Genomic DNA, 25,005 nt, shown 5'->3' on the forward strand with positions numbered 1-25,005 from the left:
TTTTGATTTCATGAATATGGATGAGGGCACCATCTCTTCTGGAAAGCTGTTTATAGATTTATGAGGAAACTGTGGTTCATGTGGGGGTTTTGTTTTTTGGGTTTTTTTCTGGACTATTTGCTTTCAGCCATGTGGTGGGCAGGAGGAGACATGCAGACCAAGTCACCGGTGACTGAAGGGAGAAGGTGAGAGCCGTGGTGTTGGGGACTGAGATGTGGGAATGGCTGTGGAGAAGAGCTGCAGACAAGAGGCCAACTGTGAGAGTGGTGACTGGGATGGCAGTGAGTTGGGGAGGGGATCTGAGGGACCAGGCAGGATCGGCAGCAAGCGACAGTAAGAGATGCCCCGGCGGCAGGTGGAAGGGTGAGCAGAGGAGAAGCAGAATCAGTGGGGATGGAGAGGGTTAAGGAGAGTAGCAGTTGGTGGAAAACCCGTCAGAGGAGATGTGCTGGAGCAGGTTGGGGGTGGGAGAGGAGAGCTTGATAACAGTGAGGAAGGAAGCTGGAGGAGAGGTGCAGTAATGGCAGCAGTCAATAGAAGGGTTGGAAGAGAGGTGCAGTGGCAGTGGAGAGGATGCCGGGGGTGGGGGGTAAAGATATGAGAATGGTGCTGATCAGGAAAAGAACTGGAAGAGAGCCTTCCCCAAACAGGAGCCGAGACAGATTGCAGTTTCCCCATGATTTCACGGCCAGAAAACAATTCTGCAAGAGAAGGCAATTTAAGGGCATCATGGGAAAGCAGGAGCCGCCACCAACTCTGCCCACCCGAAGTGACCTCCTCCGGTGGCTGAGGAGGCAGGGTGCAGGCTCCTTGGCAGCAGATGATCAGACACCTTCCTGAAGGGGAGAAAGGGACGTGGCCAGCATTCCCAAAACCAGCCAGCACCCGGGGAAAGTGTCAACCTTGGGGGTGACCCAGTGTGCAGGGCCGGATTTAGGAACAGGCAACGCAGACACGTGCCAAGGACGCCAGATTCAGAAGCAGCCCACAAACTGGGACTCCCCTTGCTACTCTGACTTCCGAGGGTCAGACCCCCCTCCAGCCGTGGTCCCCTGCCTATGGGCACCATGATCTTAAATCTGGCCCTGCCAGAATGGCGTTCCTTATGTAAAGTTGTGATTTGCAGGCACCCTTGGGAGGGAAGGGTGTGTGCACTAACGATGCTAAGGACGTTTTAAATTTCATGGCTCTGGGATTCATAAACAAGATACAGAATGGGACGCTGCAGGAAATTGTGTTTTAAACAGCGTTATAGAACCCAGAACATCCCATGTATACCACCCCCCCCCCACACACACACACACACATCTAAAAGCAGATGCACTGGTGAGATTCTTTGCACCATCAACTGGCCTGTCTCTCGGCTGCATTGCTTTCAGTCTTATCGTAATATTTTATTTCTTGTATTTTTACATTTAATAGAAGCTGTGCTCCTTCTCTCACACCCCTGTTTTGATGCATCTCTGTCCTTGTGCCCACACGTTAGCTGCTTTTGTTATATTGTTGATGCTGGGTTATGGATTGGGATCTGTGCAGTGGATTCTTACTAGTAGGCATGACTAAGTGAGGGAAGCTTTCAAAAACCCAAAAGGGGGTCAGATTGTGTGTTTGGGGGGGGGGGGGTGTCCTTAGCATTGTTGGTTTAATATTGAACTTTAACACAATTCATACTTTTGTCAGGAGAGCTTCCTGATTGGATTTCTTCCTGACTGCTGCCCCCTGGGGGCAGTGTCACCATTAAACCAATGCATGTGCTTGATGGCTGCAGAACGGTTTTTTGACAGGAAGGTAGAGAAAAGTCAGCGGGAGTTGTGGTGTTTCTGCTTTGAATTGCATGACCATAAATATTTGCAGAGCTAATCATTCCAAATATTCCTGCTGCCAAGAATGGATTACCCGCATTGATTAGCTATTTATTTTTTATGAACGCTGCTTTCTCTCTCGTGATGGATGGCCGTGAATATACAGTCCATGCTGCTGCTGCTGCTGCGGCTCTTGATTTGCAGACCTTTGTTGGCTGGCCCGAGCCGTGACTGGTGCTGCGAGCTCCCAGGCGGCGCGTAAATCCATAAACGGGGAGGCGCACATCTCTAATTAAGTGGATGCACAGAGCGGCCTTGAGTCACCCAGCAATGCTGGCTCCCTGTTAAGCCTCCATGTACTTTTCCTCCACCGCACTATAAACAGCACTCTTCCTTGAAAAGTACAGGTTGCGGGCTGAAAGCAGATTTCAAGCTGCAGGCCTTTTCAGGTGTTTTGTTGAGGAAATCTAATTGCAGTGCATCTCTGAAGCCAGTGCATGAGTAACATGCTGCTAAGTGGGGTGTGCTAACTGGTTCCTGAGGATGTGGATTACATCACGACTGAGGCCCCAGCTTGGACCTTGCTTGGAAAATGTGTAGCAAACCCCAGCAAAAAACCACCAGTGCGGGTAATACCTAAATCAAACCAAAGCAAATCCCACATGTACCAAAAAATGTTACATTTTTCTTTTATAATGTGAAATGTAATCACTTTTAAAAAATCGTTGCGACTTCAACACCGAAAAAGTTTTTTAAGATGTGTGGTGGTCGTTTCATAAATGAGCGCAGGTCCCATCCAGGTTAACCCGACTCTTATTTTTAATCATGAATGGCCCACCGTCCATCCATATTTTTATTATCTCTTTAATCAAAAAATGTTCAAAAATTCTAAAAAAAAACCTTCAAAACAACATCCTTTAAGAATTATATATTCAGGCAGCTCGCCGCCACTCAACTTCAAACACACGGTTCTGTAACCAGTGTCAAAAATTTTTTTTTTTATCTTGAACACGACGTAAAAGGAAACGCTTGATTGTATAAGCTGAGCACAAGCTATAGAGAAATGACGAAGTGAAGGAGCACTTAGCTTTGGTAGACAGGAGCGCTTGAACCCGACATGGCCAAGTTTCGAAAATTCTTTCTTCCTCAGGTCACCGCTCACCCACATGCCGTCTTCATTGAACTCAATCTACATAGTCTAACTACAAAATGTCAGTCCATAAACATTTCTGGCTCACTCGCAAAGTGCTGCCTCAAAAGATTTAATCCAAAATGGCGAACCTGAGCTCCCACTCTCGGCGTCTTCTTTTTAAAGGGATCAGATCATGTGATCCTGAAAGGCGTGACGTTTCATAGTCAACAAAGTAGCTACAAAGCAGTCAAACACAAGGCCAAATTACAAAAGAGATGACCAATCAAATCATTCAATCCAACAGGGTGTTCGGTCTTTAATTTGTATATCCAATGTGGTTCTCTATAGTTAAGCAACGATGCTATATCGGCAAAAGGAGCTCTCACTTTAACTTTCTCCAAAACAGTCCACTTAAGGTCTTCAAAACTGTGTCCCAGTGTTATACAATGTTCAACCAACGGTGCCATCAACACTTTGCTCCTAATCCTGGAGCGATGTTCCATCATACGCACCTTAACAGGTCTCTTTGTGCGCCCCACATACACTTTGGGGAAAGTACAAGTGATGGTATATATAGCGTTAACTGAATTGCACTTCGTTGACTCTGCGGGTCACTTTCAACCCCGAAATGGGGTCAACCCACATGTCGTTAGGCCCCATGGAGGGGGTCCATGTTCAGTGGCATTTAGCCAGGTAACTCACAAGTTCTTCAGCTAAATGCCGACTTTTCAGTATTTCCCCCCCACTTATCCGGCCAAAGTTCAGGAAGTTAACTCATTATGCAGATAAAGTGTAGCCAAATTAAGTAGGGGCATTCTGAGGGCATTACAGGGTGGAATTAAGTTGGCTGAATAAGTGATCTGGCTAGCTCCAATATTCAGAGTTAGCCAGATTACTTATCCGGCTAACTCTGGTTGTGCCGTGGAGTAGTCCTAAAGTTACTCAGATAAACATTTACTGCCACCTTTTAAGATAGTTGGGCATATTCAGCGGTGTAGCTGCACCTCAAATATCCTGCCAGAATCAGCCGGATAAGTATATCCAGCCAAACATGCAAGCCCGCCAGGGACTGAATTTCACCCCCCCCCCCCCCCCCAATGTGTCTTCTGGCTGCTTTTAGTGAGCGCTGGGCAGTTCTTCTGATCTAACAAGGATCCTTTAACCTTCACGGGCCAATACATGTGAGAACCTGACCTCTTATAGCAGGGATAGCAAACCCTGGTTTTGAGTTCCACAGATGGATTGTTAGGATTTCTTCAGTGACTGCTCATTAGATGTCTTTGCTTACATCTGATCCAAGAACCCGATTAACGTGCCTTGTCTGAATGTCCTGAGAACAAAGAAATCCTTTCTGGTACTTAAGGACCAAAGCTCGCCATCACCGCCTTAAAGAAATTGTGGGAAAAGAGCACAGGGCAGTTATCTGTCGCCTCAGGTTCATGTTAGCATTTCAAGGATGAGTATGCCACAGCACAATCGTGTCCAGCAGCAGCAGGCCCAGGTGAGAGTCTAAAATGAGGAACGTCTCTGCTCTCCGGGGCCGTTTGCAGGCAATGTATCCAAAACGCAGCAGGAACTTCAGTAAGCAACCAGGGGATGATACGTTCAGGTCAGAAACTGCAGCCAGAAATGAATCCATTTGTTTTGTTTCAAGTTCCTTCACTGGGAAAGCCAGAGTAAGGCAAACACCTTGTGTTCAGCTGGGTCCTGGGGGGGGGGGGGGGGGGGGGGGGAAGAGGTGGGTAGCAGACTACACGGAATATATTACGTGAAAACCAGCTTTTATCCTGCCAATCACACACATTTCTAATTGAAACTTTTGCAAGTATGAGCATGTGTGATTAAGACCGTCTAAGGGGGTTTTCATTTTGCACTGGGGTGTGTGTGGGGGGGGAGGGGGGGAGCATGTGGTATATTTTTGCCCCGTGCGTTCAATTTGAGGCATCCTGCGCATGAGTGTGCGCACCCCTCGTCTGCAGGGAGACATACCTCGTACAGATTTGGGTTTTCAGAAGGCGTTCGACAAAGTCCCGCATGAGAGGCTTCTAAGAAAACTAAAAAGTCATGGGATAGGAGGCGATGTCCTTTCGTGGATTACAAACTGGTTAAAAGACAGGAAACAGAGAGTAGGATTAAATGGTCAATTTTCACATTGGAAAAGGATAAACAGTGGAGTGCCTCAGGGATCTGTACTTGGACCGGTGCTTTTTAATATATTTATAAATATATTAAATATATATTTATAAATTATCTGGAAAGGGGTACGATGAGTGAGGTAATCAGATTTGTGGATGATACAAAATTATGCAGATTAGTTCAATCTTAAACGGATTGTGATAAATTGCAGGAAGAGCTTGCGAGTCTGGAAGATTGAGCATCCAAATGGCAGATGAAATTTAACATGGACAAGTGCAAGGTGTTGCATATAGGGAAAAATAACCCATGCTGTAGTTACAGAATGTTAGGTTCTGTCTTAGGAGTTACCACCCAGGAAAGAGATCTAGGCATCATAGTGGATAATACATTGAAATCGTCGGTTCAGTGTTCTGTGGCGATCAAAAAAGCAAAGAGAATGTTAGGAATTATTAAGGAAGGAAATGGCTAACAAAACGATGGATGTAATAATACCTCTGTATTGCTCCATGGTGAGACCACATCTTGAATATTGTGTGCAATTCTGGTCGCCGCATCTCAAAAAAGATATAGTTGCGATGGAGAAGGTACAGAAAAGGGCGACCAAAATGATAAAGGGGATGGAACAGCTCCCCTATGAGGAAAGGCTAAAGAGGTTAGGACTTTTCAGCTTGGAGAAGAGAAGGCTGAGGGAGGATATGATAGAAACATAGAAATGACGGCAGAAGAAGACCAAATGGCCCATCCAGTCTGCCCAGCAAGCTATGCACATTTTTTTCTCCTACTTATCTGTTACTCTTGGCTCTTAGTAACCTTTTGGTTCTATTTCCCTTCCACCCCCACCATTATTGCAGAGAGCAGTGTTGGAACTGCATCTATGTGAAATATTTATTTTATTTATTTATTTTTAATTTTTATATACCGAAGTTCTTGTAGGGACTACAAATCACTCCGGTTTACATAAAACAATGAACTGCCCAACAGAGAGCGGAGCTTTACATAGAACTGTAGAATATTACTGTATTATATATATATATATACTATATATGTTATATATGTATATATAAAACATATATAGTATATATATATTATATATACTATATATATATATATATATATATATACTATATATATATATATATATATATATATATATATATAGTATATACATATATATTATATATGTATATACTGTAGAATAGAACTGTAGAATATTTAGCTTAATTAGTTAGGGGTAGTAACCGCCGCAACAAGCAAGCTACACCCATGCTTATTTGTTTTCCCAGACTATGTAATTCAGTCCTTTTTGGTTGTTGTCTGAATATAGATCCTCTTTTCTTCATTCCCCCTGCCGTTAAAGCAGAGAGTTATGCTGGACATGCATTGAAAGTGAAGCATCAGACTTTCTCCCCTGCCATTGAAGCAGAGAGCCATACTGGATATGTGTGAAGCATCAGTCTTTCTCCCCTGCCGTTAAAGCAGAGAGCTATGCTGGATATGCGTAAATTATCAGTCTTTCTCCCCTGCCGTTGAAGCAGAGAGCTATGCTGGATATGCGTAAAGTATCAGCCTTTCTCCCCTGCCGTTGAAGCAGAGAGCTATGCTGGATGTGTGTGAAGCATCAGTCTTTCTCCCCTGCCGTTGAAGCAAAGAGCTATGCTGGATGTGTGTGAAGTATCAGTCTTTCTCCCTTGCCGTTGAAGCAGAGAGCTATGCTGGATATGCATTGTCATTCTGGTTTTGCACTTCAGGGTTTGTCAGCCAAGTAAACCTGCCTCCATGAGGAGATATGCCCACGGGACCAGCTTTTTCAGCACCCAGGGCAGATATACAGAGTTACGTACCCCTTTCCCCCTCTTTCTCTTACCAATGTCTGCTCTGACACAGCACTTTCTCCTTTAGCAACAAAGGCACAGATGTCAAAGTGGTGGCAGCTTCAGCAAAGCACACCCTCTTCTTTCTCTCTCTCTCTCTCCCCTCCTATCCAGCATCCCTCTCTTTCTCTTCCCCCATCCCATGCAATCCCTTTCTCTTCCCTCCCCCCTTCATCTATATACCTCTCTCCCCCACACTCCACTGTACTCTGTGCCCTGAATCCTCCTATTTCTCCCCCACTCCTTGCCAGGCATCCCCTACTACTTGCCCTAGGTCTTCCTCTTTCTCCCCCACCCACTACTTGTCTTGCATGCTCTTGTCTTGCATGTCTGCACTCACAGATGGAAGTGTCCTATTGTGGCTTGGTAACTGGTTAAAAGACAGGAAACAGAGGATAGAACTAATTGGTCAGTTTTCCAAATGGAGAAAGATCATTAGTGGTGTTCCCCAGAAGTCAGTACTGGGACCTGAAGTATTTAGCATATTAATAAATGATTTGGATGAAAAAAAACAGGGAGTGAGATGACCAAATTTGCAGATGACACTAAATTCTTTTGAGGAGTAAAATCAACAATGGATTGTGAGGAACTGCAGAAGAACCTTGTGAGACTAGGAGACTGGGCATCTAAGTAGCAGATGTAATTTAATGAGGGCACGTGCAAAAGTAATGTTCATAGGGGAAAAATAATCCCGGTGGGTTCTGTGTTAGGAGTTGCCACTCGGGAGTCCTTGTGGACAAAACTGTGAAATCTTCAGCTCAGTCAGAAAGGCAAATAGAATGTTAGCAATTACTTAGAAAGGAATATTTCTTTCTTTCTTGCTTTCTTTAAAATTTCTTGTTAGAGAGCAAAACTGAGAATATCATAATGCCTTTACATAAATCCATGGGACGACCACAGCTTGCGTATTGTGTACAATTCTGGTCGCCTCATCACAAAAAAGACACAGCGGACATAGAAAAGAAACAGAGAAGGGCAACAAAAATGATAAAGGAGATGGAAAAGCTCCCTTATGGAGAAAGGCTAAACAGGTTAGGGCTCTTTAGCTTGGAAAGGAGACAACTGCGATGGGATATGATTGAGATTTATAAAATTGTGAGTAGAGTGGAATGGGTAAATAGGGAACGGTTATTTCCCCTTTCAAACAACACTAGGACTAGGGGGACACTCCATGAAACTAGCAGCCGACAGAATTAAAACAAATTGTAGAAAGTAATTTTTCACTCAGCGCACAATTGAGCTATGTAATCTTTTGCCAGAGGATGTGTTCAAGGCAACGAACATAGTGGGAGTTCAAAAAAGAGGATTGGACAAGTTCCTGAAGGAAACAGTTATTAGCCAGGAAGACTTGGGAAAGCCGGCACTTTTTCCTGGGAGTGAAATAGATCCGCTGTTTGGGATCTGCCGGGAAGTTATGAGCCGAACTGGACACTGTCTGAGTCAAAATGCTGGCGCTTGATGGACTTTGGTCAGCCTGGCACTTCTTATAATTCTTATGTAGAAATGTGTTCTTATTCTGTGAAGAAGGTCGACACCAGGCCGGATGTGTTTTTGTTTGAATTTGTAAAGGCGGATTCTTTGGTACCTCCCTTGCGTGGAAGGCTGCAGCAGGCAGGGCTCCTTCCTCTCCGGTGCAGCTGGGGCCGGAGGGCGTGACTGCCACCCTGTAGTTCCTGTCCTCTCTCGGGTTCTCCTCCTCATTGTGTTTCTCTGGGGCTGGGTGCGCTCCTATCAGTACACGTGCAGCGTCGCCCTGTCCGGTGAGCCGGGGAAAGCGGGTGCTGCACTCCTCTCTGGCCCTCCCGTGCTTGCAGGAACTCTTCTTCCTTATTCCCCCCCCTCCTTCACGTACCACACTTTATTTATTTATTTAATAAATAGATTTATTTAATAAATAAGAAATTTAATACATTTATTTAATAAATAAATAATTCTTCCTTATTCCCCCCTCCTTCACGTGCCCACACTTCCTTCCCCCTCGCTTTCTCTTGCTCCTGTGCGCCTCTCTCTCTCTCACCCCTTGCACCCAACCTTCCCGCGCTCTTTCTTGTGCTCCCCCCATCTTTCTTTTCATTTCCCTTTTTATTCTCACTCCCTTTCCTTTTCTCTCCTTCCCTCCACCAGAGATTAATTTAAAAAAAAAAACAAAAAAACAACAGGATGTGGCCATAAGAGGGTGCACCCGTTTTATTCCGTTAAAATGGAAACGTGAAATAATAACTCAGAGCTAAGAAACAGGCAGACTGATACAGTATTTGGCCCTCGGGATAGTGCGGCAGCCTTCAGTAACGAGCACTTCACTGTGGGCCGGCTGGAAGGAGCATTTTCCTCAGAGACTGAAAGTACGCCTGACCCGAAGAAAGCAAGGCAGTGTCCCCTCGAACTACATGGTTGCAGTCCCTTGTTTCCTGCTAACGGTGGCTGTAAAATGAAATGGAAAAAGAGAGAGCAAGAAAGCCGTCGGCCTGGATTTAGATCCCTGGTGGACTTTATTTAGAAACACCACAGGCTGTTGCCTGTTCAGTTTTGTTAGCAATTGTTTTGGTCTGTAGCTATGACTCGGGATACACACTGCAGCCAACAAATACGTAGATGAAATCACCCTGAACTCTGAAGGGGGACCGAATAAAAATGGGCTTTCCATTTTCAAAAACCTCTCATCTGAGGCCTTCCTGCTTGCCAGAGCACCACGGCCAGGCCTCCTTGTATTTTTCTTCCGGTGGCGTTGTCCGATCCCGTGGGAACAAGAGTGCCACGCTCTGCCCTGTCTCGTCGGAGCTCTTAGTCCCTTTTTTCTCGCTCCATGAAGGATCATTTCTGTGTTTGGCTGAGAAACATTTTGAGCCTGTGCCTTTAAAGCGACCTTTTAGGGGCAGGTGGTCAGCCTTAGCTGGAAAGGAAGCCCCTTTCGCTGCTTTGCAGTTAGACATCGCTTTCTAAGACGGCAAGCCTGCCAAGGTGTCCGCTTACCTTTAGTCCCCGTTCCCCAGCGCTCAGATGTTGGTTTTTTTTCACTTTGTTTTTTTTACCCTGTGTGAATCTCACTTTTTTTTTTTTTTCCAGTAAACTCTACCCACGTACAAAACGTAGCAATAGTCTGTACCTTTCCGGTGACTCAGCGAATGCATCAGATGGGGAAAGACAAACCCGACTCTAGTTAATTGCATGTTGCAGCTAATGCTGGCTCTTGGACAACACCTGTGGTTGAGTGGAGTAACATGGACTAAGTTCTCTTTTTTTTTTTTTTTCCAGTAGCTGGTGCTAGCACCAGAATGAATCCCCAGAAACCTTTGCTACATCCAGGAGCGAAGCTTGAGCTGCCTGGCACACAGCGCTGTGTGCTCCTGCCCGAGATATCCAGCGGCGCCCTGGCCTTGCATCCTTTTGGTGCCATCCAGGTGTAAACCTTTGCATTATTTGGGCTGATCAGAATCGTGGCAGTGTGCCCCTCTAAACAAGCCCAGTCTGGTTTGCCAGGCTCCAAAACTTGGCCCTGTACCAGCAAAATGACCAGCATTTTGCGAAAAGTAAAACGATGAGCCCGCCACTGGCTGAAATCAGAGTGACTGAAGGTGGAAATAAGAAAAATACTTCTCGCTTAACACTGCCTGTGCAGCAAGTGCACAAGATTAAAACACAAGGGCTACAGATTCTCTGCTTCCACTCTTAAGCAATTTTATTGAAGTTGTACAGCGAGAGGTGGAGAATGAATCCTGATCCGATCGGACACCTTGCTTTCACAGTCCTGGATAGTGAAGTGTAAGCACAAACAGCAGCACTCAGAAAAAATCTCACTCCACTTGCCCCTGAATAGTCATCTTAGAGGGACCGAAAAGTGCATATAGATATATTAGACAATTATGGCTCTTTATTAAGCAATAAAAGGGTCACAATCTTGTAGGATGGGCTTTTTTTTCCCTGTGTTTCGGGGTTTGGTGTGAATCTGGTGGTGTTCCAGACTTCAGCATAGCCTCCCTGATAGAAAAGGGCTGGAGGGCAGCTGAGTGCAGGGCATGCAAAAATCAATCCTCAATTTACGGAGAGAGAGAAAGCCCAGTAACTGAGATTTCCCCCATCATACCCCTGCAGGGACTGTGACCGCTAGGCAACAGAAACCGGCTCTGGGAATCAGACCCATCTCCTGCACAGTACTACCCAGAACAGTCACTCTCTGAAGGTTTCCAGCGGGGCATCCCATTGCCTGTAACCACTATCATTAACTATTTGCACCTGAATCTCCTAAAATAAATACTCTAGGCATGATAATCCTCTCATTTTAATTCACTTTTGCTACTATATGCCAGAATCCTCAATGCTGTAATTCCTTGTTATAGTTTTACAATTTTAGGTATTTAATACATAATATGGAGAAGGGTTTATGTTGTTATAAATGGAAGTAATTGTTACTTCACATTTAGTACCTTTATGAAGACTGGGAGGAAGCAAACTAGTTTACTGGAGGGGGTGAGACCTGTGTGGTTGGCCAGTAAAGTTCAGAGGAAACATGAGAACATTATTTCTTTACTGAGAGAGTGGTAGATACACGGAATAGACTTCCGGCAGAGATCGCCAAGCTGCGGCAGACACAGGGATAGATGCAGGGTGCGATGGTAAGGTCAAGTGGAAGGCAGCAGGTGGATGAAATAAGGACGGGGCCTTGAGTGTTTTGCTCAGTCATATGGGCCGAAAAAGAGAGAATACAGCCAGTGGGCAGAGAGTGGCAGTACAGCTCTGGCAGATTTCCAAAAAGGCTGGATTAACCTGCCTGTAGCAGCCAAGGTTATAACTTAACATCGAGAAGCACAGGGTGGTGGATGTTTTGGACAACTAGCCTAGATAGTTTTCGTGGAGGTTACAATTATTACAAAGTTTGTTAAGTAACACCCTTTGAGCATCTTATGTGATAAGGTGTGAAATAAATACAACGTATTATTATAACCTACCAGCAGAGGTGGTGGGGTTTGAGCTTGCATGGATCAGATGGAGAGGAGGCAGCTGAGAGGGTGGGTAAAAGACAGGAGAGGGAGTTGTTGGCTTAAGCATGGGAAGTTATATGCTCTTCTTCCCGAAGTGCTCAGAAAGCCAGAGAGGAAGACAACAGGGCAGGCTGGATGGGCCCAGCTGTTCCTTATCCGCTCTTACCTACTATGTTACCATGTAAGCCGATAGTAATAATGCTGCTTCCCCGGTGTCTTATATCCAGGGATTCGCTTCCTCTCAAATCTCACACCCCAGCTGTTTGTTTCCTGCAGACCAAGCCCTTGAAACCCAAGTTCCATCCTTCTCTCATTGCACCTATTGAGTGATCTGATGGCAGAATATTTACCTCTGCTGCACCTATTGTGTAAGTGCTTACCCTGAAACAACACTGTAAAACATAGAAAACGCCTTGGAGGAGGAGTAGCCTAGTGGTTAGAGCAGCGGGCTATAAACCAGGAGACCAGCGTTTGAGTCCTGCTGTCGCTCCTTGTGACCTTGGGCAAGTCACTTTACCCTCCATTGCCTCAGATACAAACTTAGATTGTAAGCCCTCCGGGGATAGGGAAATACCTACAGTACCTGGATGTACGGTAATCCACTTTGAAGCGCTGTGAAAGGTGGAATATAAATCTAAAAAATAAAATAAAATGTCAGTTGTGCATGTCTTTGATGGTGACCTTGCTGAGAGATATCACAGGAGGGGTATAAAACAAAGGCTTTTTCATTGCATTTCAGAAAGTGTACGTAAACTCAGCGAGCAGCCGGTGGATGTACTTGTAAGGACAGTAAGCTTTGCTCTTAACACCCAACTGGAGCTGCCAGTCAGCTGGAAAATTAAATGCAAGAGGTATAGATGCTGGTGGCAGCTGTATCTGCACTGCTGGTTCCTGGAGAGTCCAGCAGCAAGAGTTAAAAATAACCATGGCCTTGCGCTCTCTTTAGAGGATCCTTTGAGTCTATTCTCAAGAAAATAATGCGCCGTTTTACATGTTCTTATACTAGAATGTGTTTGGTTTGTAAGATATGTTGGAACTGAGCAGCAATGGGCTTTCTCTGAGCATTTAAAACCAGAGCATTCCTCTGTGCTTTTCTCATTAGTGGTAAATCCCCCATATTTTTCTCACTGGCTCCCTGCCAGTTAGGTCAGCTGAGGCACCCTGTCCTCTTGACTGAGGGCTTGGGAGAGAAGCCACTTTGCGGCTGATCCTGTCAGTGCTCTCTCTTACAAGCAGGTGGTGCCTTTTCCATCTTTGTCTTCTATCCCCTTCCACCCACTGGGTGTTGAGAGTAAGTGCGAGGAATGGTTATAAGCTCTCGAGGCTGGTTCTGAGGGGTTCTGTTTGATGTTGGTTCACCATGTCCTTGCTGTATCAACCCATTTTCTATGTTGTTGTCTGCTGGCTTTCCAGGAATGTAAGTTTTTATGGCAATTTATTCCAGGCCATTCTCTTATAAGTGTAACCCCCCTCTTCGGGGACCTCCTGTGACGCAGGGGCACAGGGTTGTCTCTGAGGCCACTCTTACTCCCAATTCTCCTTCTTCTCGCACCAAAGTCTACTTAGCCCCAGGGTGCCGGGTGTTGGCTCCAACGGAGAAGAGGCCAAACCTCCAGGGCCCTAGACTCATTGAGTAAGGACCCCTCACACAGTCTCTCAGTCTGTCTTTGGAAGTTTGCTCAGCTTTACTCACTGTTCTGATGTCCTTGCTTTAGGGCACCTCCGACACTGAATGAAGACACTAGGACACTGGTGAGGTGTTCAACAAACATGCACTGCCCACCAAAAATACTTCAAGTCCAATTCACAACAAAAATTTGTCAATTTATTTCCCCGCAAAAATAAACAGTCCAAAGTCACCTATTTCTCAGTTCTGCTAGCTGAATCAGTGTCCCTTAGATGGCAGGCACTAGGTAAAAATCCAGCACTCCCGAGTGACAGAATGTGGACTCCTATTATGGGCAGGGACCTCCTATCTCTTTTCTCTGATGGTAAAAGCTGTCTTCTGATGGTAAAAAGTCCCAAAATGTTCACAGTCCAAAATCTCTCCTACTTCTCAGTGGCAAAAGAATTCCTCCCCAAAACACAAGAACAATATTCTCTGCAAAACCACTCTCTTCTTTGTCTGGTGACTGCTGTCCTCACTTAGCTGGGTGGAAGGAATCACAGCACCTTATCCTGACCTCCCAATCCTCCTTAGATAGGAGCAGGCTGTCACGGGGGGGGGGGGGGGGACTTCTTTTCGAAACTCCTCTTCCACATCTCCAAGACAGTCCCTTCCAGGCGGTGGGGTACTGGCCAGGGCAGAGTTGCATCCCTTAATTGGAGGCTGAGGGCCCAGTATGGGAAACCTCTAACACTCTTCCTTTTCTCCCAAATCTCTTCCCAAAAAAAAAACCCCACTTCCCCTGGATCAGGCTGCAGGGCGCAATGAATGGGGAGCTCTCAGAAGTACAACTGAAAACTCAGAATGCCAAACCAAAAATCACACTGCTCCTTGCGCACATCTTTCTTTTATAGTGCACTGCTGACCAATCCAAAGAAGCCTCGGTGGAGGTACCTGCAGGGATGGTCTGCAAACTACAAAATCCTAGCCCAGGAATTAATCTAGGGACCAGTTGGATATTGGAGACCTAGAGGTCTCTACACAAGATGGCCAAACCTTGCCATTTAATGCTGTCTGTTATGTTGTAGACTAGATTTCATTTCTGATTCTGTCTGCCCTTTCCATCATATTGGCATGATCCTCCTTCCCACATCACCTCCTGGGCAATGAACCAGGATAATTTCCTTCAGGTTTAATTTACTTCCTTGGATTTAGAATTAAACAAAAGTGGAATAAAATGTATGCAAACGTAGCAGGGGCATTCCTTGCTGGTTCTCGGTATGAAAGGCACGTGCTCAGACAGTGGTTTGACTGGATATAGAATGTTCTCTCGTTTGTGTACACTTCTGACACACAGTGATATATGATGATGTAACCTTGAGGGTCAGTGAGATACTAGTAAAGCTTGCAAAGCTGCTGAACAAATCCAGACAGACACAGGAAACTCACAGAGTAGTTTTTGTGGAAACATTTTTTTACCTTTACGTAATAATGTCCATTTCAGACCTCATGTGCCCATAAAAATGGTGTCCATTTAAAGGTTTTGAAAGCAGCTAGAAGTCAGCCTAGGGACACTTCCTCAGTCTTGCCCCTTGTTTTTTGTAAGGTCAAGAGAAACCAATGTTTTACACATGGGCATCACTCAGGAGTTCTAGAACTTGGTTCCCCAGTTCTTCTCCAGAGTAGTAAGGTGCTCTTAAGCCTTTGCATGCACAGTGAATTATTGGTGGTATCAGATAATTTATTCAGCTTCGTACCTTCAGCTAGAGCAACAAAAATATGGTAGCCAATGGCCACCCCCGACCTGTAGCAGGTGAGCACGAGCAGACTGATGCAGGCCCACAGCATGCCCGGCGGGGTTACTGAAAAAGCCCGTGCTTATGTTTACCGTCCCTGTGGTAGTCCTCCAGCTGCTGCTTCTGTTTGTGACGCCAGCGTCCAGAAGTCGGCACAAATGCCGTGAAATAGCGGTGGCAGGGACAGTGAGCACGTGTGCACTGGCCCTTTCCAAAACTCATGGGGCCTGCTGTGGGCTTGAATTCTTTTGCTCATGCTGGGGAGAGGAGAAGGGAAACAGGGAGGAGATGGCTGCTGGAGGGCAATACAGAGACTAAGGGAAGATGAACTGAGAAGGGTAAATGGCAACAGGGGAAAGCAGAAATGGTTTAAAAGGGGAAGATGGAGGACTGTGGTTTGCTGAGAGGGGGAGATGGATGGGCAAGGTTAGAGATTGAGAGGGAAGTGAAGGGTGCAAAACAAACGACAGGTAAGATGGGAAGTGAAGAGGTACTGAGAGAGCAGAAAGATAAAGTGGAGAAGATAAAAATGAAAAGTAAGATGAGAGAGAGAAACATTGGCAAGAGGTGAATGGAAAGGGACAGATGGAGAAAAGAGACACATAAGAAAAAGTTAAATGGAAAGAAAAATGGGAAAAGAAGTCAGATGACAACAAAGATAGAAAATCATTTTTTAAATTTTTGGCAGTTATTGAAATGCAATACGTTGCAATATTAAGTTATCATGTATTTTCTCTACAATTTTTAATTGTTTAAAATGATATGTGCAATAATTGGCACATGCCCTGCTCCCTCACTTAAATGAAACCTTTCCGATATCCTGTTTTAGCTGACAATTAGAAATCTTGCTGGATTCCAAATATTTGGAAGTTTTGAAGCCTTGCCTTCAGCTGTTGGAGAGCTGCCATAACCCTTGTAAGCGCGCGCTTCTGGAGTGGCAGGGGTGGTAGGTCCCGGAAGGTTGCCACCTCACCCAGGTCAAACCGAAGAAGCTGAGCCGGTCCTGATTGTGCCCCATGCTTGCCTCAGGGCAGAACCAGGACCGGCTCAGCCACTTCAAGCTTGGCCTGGGCAAGCATGATGAGATGGTGGGCTTGGAAAAGAAAGTGTCCTAAATGCTACTTGCGCATATCCTGGCAATTGTTGACGCACCGTGAGAATCACCATTAGCTACCGGACACCCAGCTGCTTTTACACCTTATTGGTCCTGGGGGGAAAACAACCATGCATCGGGTGCTCGGAGGACTGTTGTCTAGAGCCCCCTACCCCCACCAGCCAGCTCGCTGTTTGTGTGATATGAAAACCAGCAGCTGTGACATGGTGAAGAAATAATTGTACCTTGGCTGGGACATAAGACAGGCCTCGAGTCTGACATGGCTACAAATGGTTTGTGTCAGGTTATTTGTAATCCAGCGTTCTCCTGCTGGAGGGACAGGTGATGAAGTGCACTTAGCGGCTTTCCTGTCGGTTCTGCACCTTTTCCCCCTGCCAAAATGTACCGCCTCTTGGTGTATTCTGGTGCAGTGCAAGCAGCTCATGGAAGTGAACGTGGAGTAAATACCTCAATATCTGCAGCTAGAAAACGAGGGGTGTGTGTGTGTGGTGGGGTGGGGAGCCTTACAGTTTCTAAAAATCAAGTTGAGCATGCATGCGTGTGGCATCTGGTGACAGTCCAAGGACAATGCACAGCTAAGGGTGATTTTCCTGCTGACAATAAGGCATTGGAGGGGGGGGGGGGTGGGGTTATCCCTACCACTTCTCTAGTTTCCTAGAAATCAATAAACCTGATGTGTGTCGCATGCTGGCATTCCTCAGAAAAATGAACCATTAGCAGCTGCCTGCACCTTCCCTCTCTTTTGTGTGTGGAAAAGCCTGAATGGATAAGCGACAGGAGCGTGCCCCTGTCCTGCCGCTGCCGACCAGTGCCGTCAACAGGCACCGGCTACTCCGCTGACTAACCAGGACCTCCCCCCCAGTAAACCTGTGTGTGTGTCTCTGATCTGTTTTAGATGGGAATCGGGTCCGGACGTGGCAGCTGTTAGCGGAGTCCCTGCTGTCCGGCACCATGACCAGCAGCCGCTGCAGTCACCTGCCGGAGGTGCCGCCAGACTGTGCCGGCTCAGCCCCTTCGGTGAAGACGGTGGAGGACTGCGGGGGGCTCAGCGGGAACGGACAGCCGCAGCCGCGCTATGTCATGCAGGTCTCAGCCAAGGACGGCCAGCTGCTCTCCACGGTCGTACGGACTCTTGCCACCCAGAGGTAGGCCGAAGAGTTGGGGGGGCTGCTAAACAAGCGCCGAGGGGGTGCAGTGAGGAGCGGGGATAGGAAGGCATAGGGGGCACTGGAGGAAGAGGTATGAAAAGGTGCTCGCTCGCTGACACTTTCGGCATGCCTTATTTTCCTTTTTTTTTTTCTGTTGGTTTGCAGTTAAAACTTGCTGACCCTTTTTTTTCCACCCCTTTCTCAGTCCTGAGTATTGGCCAGGGTGAAAGAAAGCATTTTGCATTCTTGTTTCAGACATACTGTCTTGCAGTGAGTGGATGTGAGGGTGGAAGGGCAGGTTGTAATGGTTTATTAAATAAGGGCTGGGATTAAAGGACTGACTGGGGGTTGGTTTGGGTGGGTTGAGGGTGGGAGATTATTTTAGGATGTTATTTGTATTGTAATGGTTTAGAGCTACTTGTTGAGGGTGGAAGGTGGTTTGGGGATTGTTTGTTTTTTTCTGTTTGTTTGTTTTATTTTTTACTATAACCTTTTTGAGCTGTTTGACAAAAGTGGATAATCAAGTTGAAATATTGAATTCATTAAGCAAGCAAGCACTGGCACCTTTACAAGCAGGTGTGGCAGACGATGGTGCTCAGCGGGAGGAAATGAGCGAGGAGCTGGGCAGATCCCCCACTCTTTATCACTGAAGTGGGGCCTGCTCTGGCAGTCGGGAGGGAGAGAAGAAGTGGTTTAATTTCAACGCTGTACTGCGCTTGCCAGCTGCTTCCAGGTCACCACTGCTGATCAGAATGCTGCTTTCCTGGGAACTCCATGCAGGCATTGTACAGTAAGCTGCTCAAATTGATCCTCGGCACCCCCCACGTCCCCAATCAGTTGGGTTTCAGGATATCCCCATTGACCACCTGAGATAGATTTGCAGATATCGGAGGCAGCAAGCGCAAATGTATCTCGTGCACGTTCTTTAGGCAGATCCTGAAAACATGGCTTATAGGGGGAGGGGGGTGGGTGGGCCTGAGAGCCGGTTTCAGCACCAAGGCATTAAGCCATTTCCTAGGGGACCGGAAGCCTTTTCTGACTCGGAAGGAATGCTGTATCCTAGATTCTATATCCGGCCACCAGGTGTTGGCCTGGACGATGATCGCAGCCTCCCCTCTCCCTCCAGGGGCTGTGAGCGCTGCCTCCGCAGCATCCCCCAGCTCTGGCCAGTCCATGGGGCGCAGGACTCGACCTGGACGTTGAACCGGGGGACCTTTGTCATGGCAGGTGCACGATGCTTGCTACGGAGCCACAGGGCTGGCAGCAAAATGCACCCTTGATTTTCTTGTATGTAAAAGCACAGAAGGCCTGACAAGAGTCGTCTGTGCCATTGCACTGGTAAGGTCCGTGAAAAATGCAGTTACCCTGCCCGGGACAGGACTGTGTGTGGTGGAGCTTCCCTGCACTGTTTGTCGCCAGTGGAAACTGTCAGCCTCCAACCCTCTTGCGTTCAGCACGTGGAGAAAGTCTCAGGGAGTCCATGGGTAGTGCCAGGTGACAGCTTTGCTCTGTGTCTGCGGCTGTGCCGCTTTCAGAATTCGAGGTGCGAGTGCATCCATGCCCTAGCCTCTCCTGAGTCCTGCCCGACCCCTGGGAGCAGCGTCAGAGCATTAGCTTTCTCTTTCTCAGGTGTCAGGGAGGGTAAGAGCAGCAGACTAACGTCGCGCAGCAGCAGCATTCTACTTAAATCCTGAACACCTTCTAGAACAATATTCCGACAGTACTGAAGTGTAAAGGTTTTCTTCCCTTTCAGCTGCCCCACTTTTACTGCAGGCTCTACTTACTGCGCTTGAAAGAGTTAATCATTCGCTCTGTCCCTGTTCACCTTTTTAACGGTGCTGTCTGCACTGTTGATGCCATATAAACATAATCCGAAGCAGAAGATGAGCTCGTCTCCTTCCTCTGACAGTTCAGACACGCTTTTCCGTGACCTCTGGGAGTCTTCCACTCCCCGTTCTCAAGGGCCGCAGTCAGGCCTGGTTTTCAAGCTCACTAACCTATGTGACCAGACTATAAATCAGAGCCCACTCTGCCGTGCTCTCATGAATATTTTCTCGCGGATATTCTGAGCACCAGACCTGTTTGCGGGCCTTGAGTGGTCTCCTTAGTTGGCTAGCGCTCTATGCTCATTTGGAGAAGTCGGCCTCGTTGTTAAACCCTACTAATGGCACCAGGTTACATCATCCATCCTGGCCTGCATTTGACCTCAAATTGGAGTGCTTTCTTTTAATCTTAAAAAAAAAAGAATAACAAATTTAAGACGATAAAAATAACTGACTTGCAAACATTTTTATAATTTATTTTCTTATTGGAAAAAAAAAAATGGAGCACTGCCTTTGTTTCCACACGATATAACAGTACTCTAGTGCTTCAATCCGTAAATATTTCTGACATCCAAATCTTTATTGTTTGGTTGGAATCCTGTATCCCTATGTATTGGCTTCGGTGTACGTGGGAGGGGGAAACCCAAAGCCAGGATCAGGGCCCTGTGATGTTTCTCCTGTTCTCTTCCACAGCCCTTTCAACGAGCGGCCCATGTGCAGGATTTGCCACGAGGGTGGTGGCCAGGAGGACCTGCTGTCTCCCTGTGAGTGCACGGGGACGCTGGGCATGATCCACCGCAGCTGCCTGGAGCGCTGGCTCTCCTCCTCCAACACCAGCTACTGTGAGCTCTGTCATTTCAGCTTCGTGGTGGAGCGCAAACCCCGGCCATTGGTGGAGGTGAGCACGTGACACGCGGGCAGTGGGAGTGGGTGTTGTACATGAAAGGAGGGCGTGGTCTTCCTTCTGGCCAGGATCACGCAGGCTCCACCGATGCAAGCCAAAACCAAAAAAAAAAACCCCCTAAATAGAACAGACTGGGAAATTCGATTTTCATGAGAAGAGGGGACCTTCAGTGATACGTGAATTTTGTTTTGGTTAAGAAGGCTAAAATATTTTGTTTTGGAGGGGGTGTTTCCTTTGTTTTTTGAATGCTTTGAAAATGGTCTCTGAGCAGAGCACAGAGGGCCGAGGGTGTGGTGAAAAAGTCTGGGCACATCCCCCCACAGCAGTGCCCCACCAAAAACAACAGAGACCCATCATTAGTGTATTCAGAAATTATTACTGTCTGCTTACAGGTATGTGGCACAGTACTTGAGGGGAGGGGCTATGGCCTTACAAATAGCTGACTTTTGCATCTTTTAATGTGGACCTAGTAATAACAAAGCAGATTAATTTGACTGCAGAAAGTAGAAAGAGTTAGCTTTCGAAAAATAAAAGTTATTTAAAATTAAGCTTTACAAATGTTTCTAAACAAATGAAGGTATCAGCTCTACTCAGCGTTTCCTTTTCTTGCAATTAATAATTGAATTTATATAATATTAAGGATGCACAAATAATTTGAGATTAATCTTAAATCAGGTGGATTTTACCCTAGTTTGAGCTTGTAAAAGAAAATTGCAGCATTCTCCTATCTGTTTGGAGTTTTCCGCCACAGCTTCTAAAAACTCAGTTGGGAAATTGGCTTCTAATTTGGTTTTTTTTTCCTCAAAGATACTGAAGCAAATTTCAGATTTGACACACAATCTGGAAGAGTACACACACATATATGGGGCACATGGCAACACGTGACAGAAAAATTGCTGCATGCGTTAGCACAAGTTTGAACATTGGGTGCAGTAAAACCACTCTAGGCCAGAAACCTTGTGTTAATTCAATCATTGTATGACACAAAATCCCAAATTTTGTTAGCAAGTTGAAACTTGAGCTTATTTTGATAGTTCAAAAACCTGAAAGGTTAATGTTGTCAAACTGGTAGATAAGGCAATGGAAAAAGCCAGAAGGATGTTTGGGTGCATAGGGAAAGGACTAGCCAGCAGGAAAAAATTATGAGGTCACACCTGAGACTTATACAGAAGCAAAAGTTGGAGTGTTCTGTACAATTTTGGAGACCACATCTTCAAAAGGTCTCTGTTTCTCAGTCCTTGGACTGGGTGTTTTCATCATTTTTGTGAACGACATAATGGAAGGATTGTTATGTACGTTTTGTCTTTTTGCCAATGATACCACAATCTGTAACAGGTTGGAGATCTAGCAAAGCTCGAGGAATGGTCAAAGGTCTGGCAGCTAAGATTTAATGCTAAAAAGGAGTAATACATTTAGGATGTAAAAACCCAAGGGAAAGGTACAGTATTGGAGATGAAATTCTTCTAAGCACAAAGGAAGAGCGGGATCTGGGAGTGATTGTATCTGATAACCTTAATGTGGCCAAACAGGTGGATAAAGCAACAGTAAAAGCCAGAAAGATGCTTGGCTGCATAGGGAGAGGAATGGTCAGCAGAAAAAGGGAAGTGATAATGTCCCTATATAGGTGCCTGATAAGACCTCACTTGGAATACTGTGCACAATACTGGAGACCACACCTTCAAAAGGATATAAATGGGATGGAGTCTGTCCAGAGAGTGTCTACCAAAATGATCAGCAGTCTTCATTCTAAAGCATATGGGGTTAGACTTAAAGATCTAAACATGTACACCCTGGAGGAAAGGTAAAATAGGGGAGATATGATAGAGACATTCAAATATCTTAAAGGTTTCCATGCACAGGAAGTAAGCTTCTTTCATCGGAAAGGAGGCTGTAGAATGAGGGGTCATTCAATGAGGTTGAAAGGGGATAGACTTAAGAGTAATCTTAGGAAATATTTCTTTTCAAAGACAGTGATGAATGCATGGAACAGCCTCCCAGTAGAGGTGGTGCAGGCAAAAACAGTATCTGAATTCAAGAAAGCATGGGATAAATACAGGGGATCTCTAAGGAAGTGATGAGAATTATATTTAAAACTGTTTATTGAAAATATACAAGAACAAAAGCTTGACATACAAGACTCTGAAGCATGTCAAACCTCTCACAGTTCACAGTCAACAAAATAATTCAAAACATTTTTAACTTTTTCCCCCACTGAGTTATCCAACCACCCCATCCCTCCGCCACTCCCATGCCTCAACCCCCCCCCCCGCACCAGAGCAAGCCAAGAAAGAGCACACAACCCCAGCGAGACCATTCCTATCGGGAATTAGAATGCTAAATTAATTGGACGGATGGGCAGACTGGATGGGCCATATGGTTTTTTTTCTGCCATCATGTTTCTATGAGTTGGTCCAGAGAGTGGCTACTAAGACAGTCAACAGTCTTCATAAAGCATTTGGGGCTAGACTGGCGTGAAAGAGGGAAAGGGGAGATATTTTAGAGACATTTCAATGTCTGCAAGGAATAAATTCACAGAAAGTGGGCCTTTTTCAACATAAAGGAGGTACTGGAACAAGGGGTCATGGGAGGAGGGTGAAAGAGGGTAGACCGAGGAGTAATCTAAGGAAATATTTCTTTACAGAGAGGGTAGTTGGTGCATGAAGCAGCCTCCCTGTGGAGGTGGTGGAGACACAAGGACAGTATCTGAATTCGAGAAAACCTGGGATTTCTGACGGATAGGAAGGGCCACACAGCAGAGCAGGAGATGTGAATGGGCCAGATGGGCCTTTATTTGCCATCATGTCCTATATTTATAAATTATTTTTTATTCAGACTTTTTAAAAATGTACGGTATGTGTTAAAATGTCCGGATTTTCTGTCAGACCTGTTTTGGGAGGGTTCGCACTTCTATATACAGTACCACAGCCATAGGACACCGGCAGATTCTTGGGGTGTCCTGTAGTGGCAGTGTCACCCGTGCTCACCTGCAACCCCTTCCAGGATTAAAGGAGTTTTTCTCCTTGTGCAGGATCGTTTTTGTTACCGTCAGAGCCATGCAGAATCACTTCACAGCAAAAGTAAGAGTGGCAGAAATCGAGCCTTTCGCTTTCTGGGAAAAAGGCTTCTTCCGTGGAATGTAAACCCCCCCCCCCCCCCCACTTTTTTTTTTTTTTTTAAATGAAACAATTGGACGAATTAAATTTTGGAATCCAGGAAGGGCTGGATTCCATAAGCCTCTCTGCCATGTAGAGATCAAGCCATTTTTGGGTCAGAAAGTAAGAATTTAGATGGATGTCTCCAGAACCATTCACGCTTATTAAAGAAGCTTTCTTACAGGCCGATACAGTACAGTGCAATCCAGTGGAGCGCACCGTTAACCCGCGGTTGGACGCGTGTTTTCGACAAGCTAGCTTTACCCCTTATTCAGTAAGGGTTAATAGCGCGTCGAAAACGAGCGTCCAACCCCCCCGAACCTAATAGCACCTGCAACATGCAAAGATAGGCGTTAATTTCTCTCGGCACCGGGAAAGTGTACAGAAAAGCAGTAAAAACTGCTTTTCTGTGCATCCTCCGACTTAATATCATGGCGATATTAAGTCGGAGGTCCGAAAAGTAAAAAATAATAAAAAATAAAAAAATTTAAAAGCAGCCCTTGGCTCACGGGTTGAAAACTGGACGCTCAATTTTGCCGGCATCTGGTTTCTGAACCCGTGGCTGTCAGCGGGTCCGAGAACCGACGCCAGCAAAATTGAGCGTCGGCTGTCAAACCCGCTGACAGCCACTGCTCCTGTCAAAAAGGAGGCGCTAGGGACGCACTAGTGACCCTAGCGCCTCCTTTTACCGCGGGCCCTAATTTGAATAATTTTATAAGTGTCCTGTGCGCGCGCCGGGAGAGCGGGCGCTCGCCTGCTCTTCCGCGTTTCTTTCTGTATCGGCCTGTTAATTATCAGCAGGAAATTACTGACCTTTCTGATAATTCTTTTTAAGGTATCCTGAAAGTGCAAGATTCATTGTAGATAAAACTGTCGTAGATTTTTCGACTAGGAACAGATTGGTGGATTTTTTAGTATTCAGAAGTAAAATGGCACAGTATGAAAAGATAAACACTGTGGGGTTAATGTTCAGAGAACATTCCAGATATTCAGCATCGCAGATATACCGCTGAATGTATCTGTCTCGAGGGAAGTTAGCCAGATACGTTTATTTGGCTAACTTTAGGCCTACTTTTAGGGATTCCTAAATTTAGTTGGCTATTTTAGCTGGATAATTGGTGCCACCCCTGGCATGCCTCAGGTTATCTGGCTAAGTTTCAGCAAGCTGACTACTTAGCTGGATAACTCAAAACCATTCAGTATGTTGGGATTTTGAAATCCAAATATAGCCGGACAGATGGTGCTGAATATAGACCTGTAAAGTGAAAGGACAATATATTTAAAAGTGCATTTTCTGGAGTGGATTGCATGTGCTTTTAGGCCCACTCAGACAGGACCCATTTTCAAATATGGGGCTTCCTCATATGTTGTATTGGCATATCAGGTTATGTGACTAAAATTACATATGCTGAAGTATTTCAGATCAACGAGATAACTTGCATAAGTTATATGCAAGCCAGATTGCTCATACATTTTGCAAATTAAAAGCCTGATTTTAAAAAGCATTTACATGTTTAAAATTGGGTTTTAGATGTGTAAATGCAT

General features: G+C 45.7%; 1 protein-coding gene across 1 annotated transcript in view; it reads left to right on the plus strand.

Moving 5' to 3' along the window:
* The window catches only part of MARCH3 (membrane associated ring-CH-type finger 3), a 178,334-nt gene that overhangs the window by 86,314 nt on the left and 67,015 nt on the right, over positions 1-25,005 (plus strand). The window contains exons 2-3 of the mRNA XM_029619362.1: positions 17,329-17,578; positions 20,098-20,302. Coding sequence (XP_029475222.1) covers positions 17,329-17,578; positions 20,098-20,302 — 455 coding nt within the window. The remainder of the gene's footprint in view (positions 1-17,328; positions 17,579-20,097; positions 20,303-25,005) is intronic.

The sequence above is a fragment of the Rhinatrema bivittatum genome, chromosome 1 (genome assembly GCF_901001135.1).
Source record: "Rhinatrema bivittatum chromosome 1, aRhiBiv1.1, whole genome shotgun sequence".
NCBI classification, from domain to species: Eukaryota; Metazoa; Chordata; class Amphibia; order Gymnophiona; family Rhinatrematidae; genus Rhinatrema; species Rhinatrema bivittatum.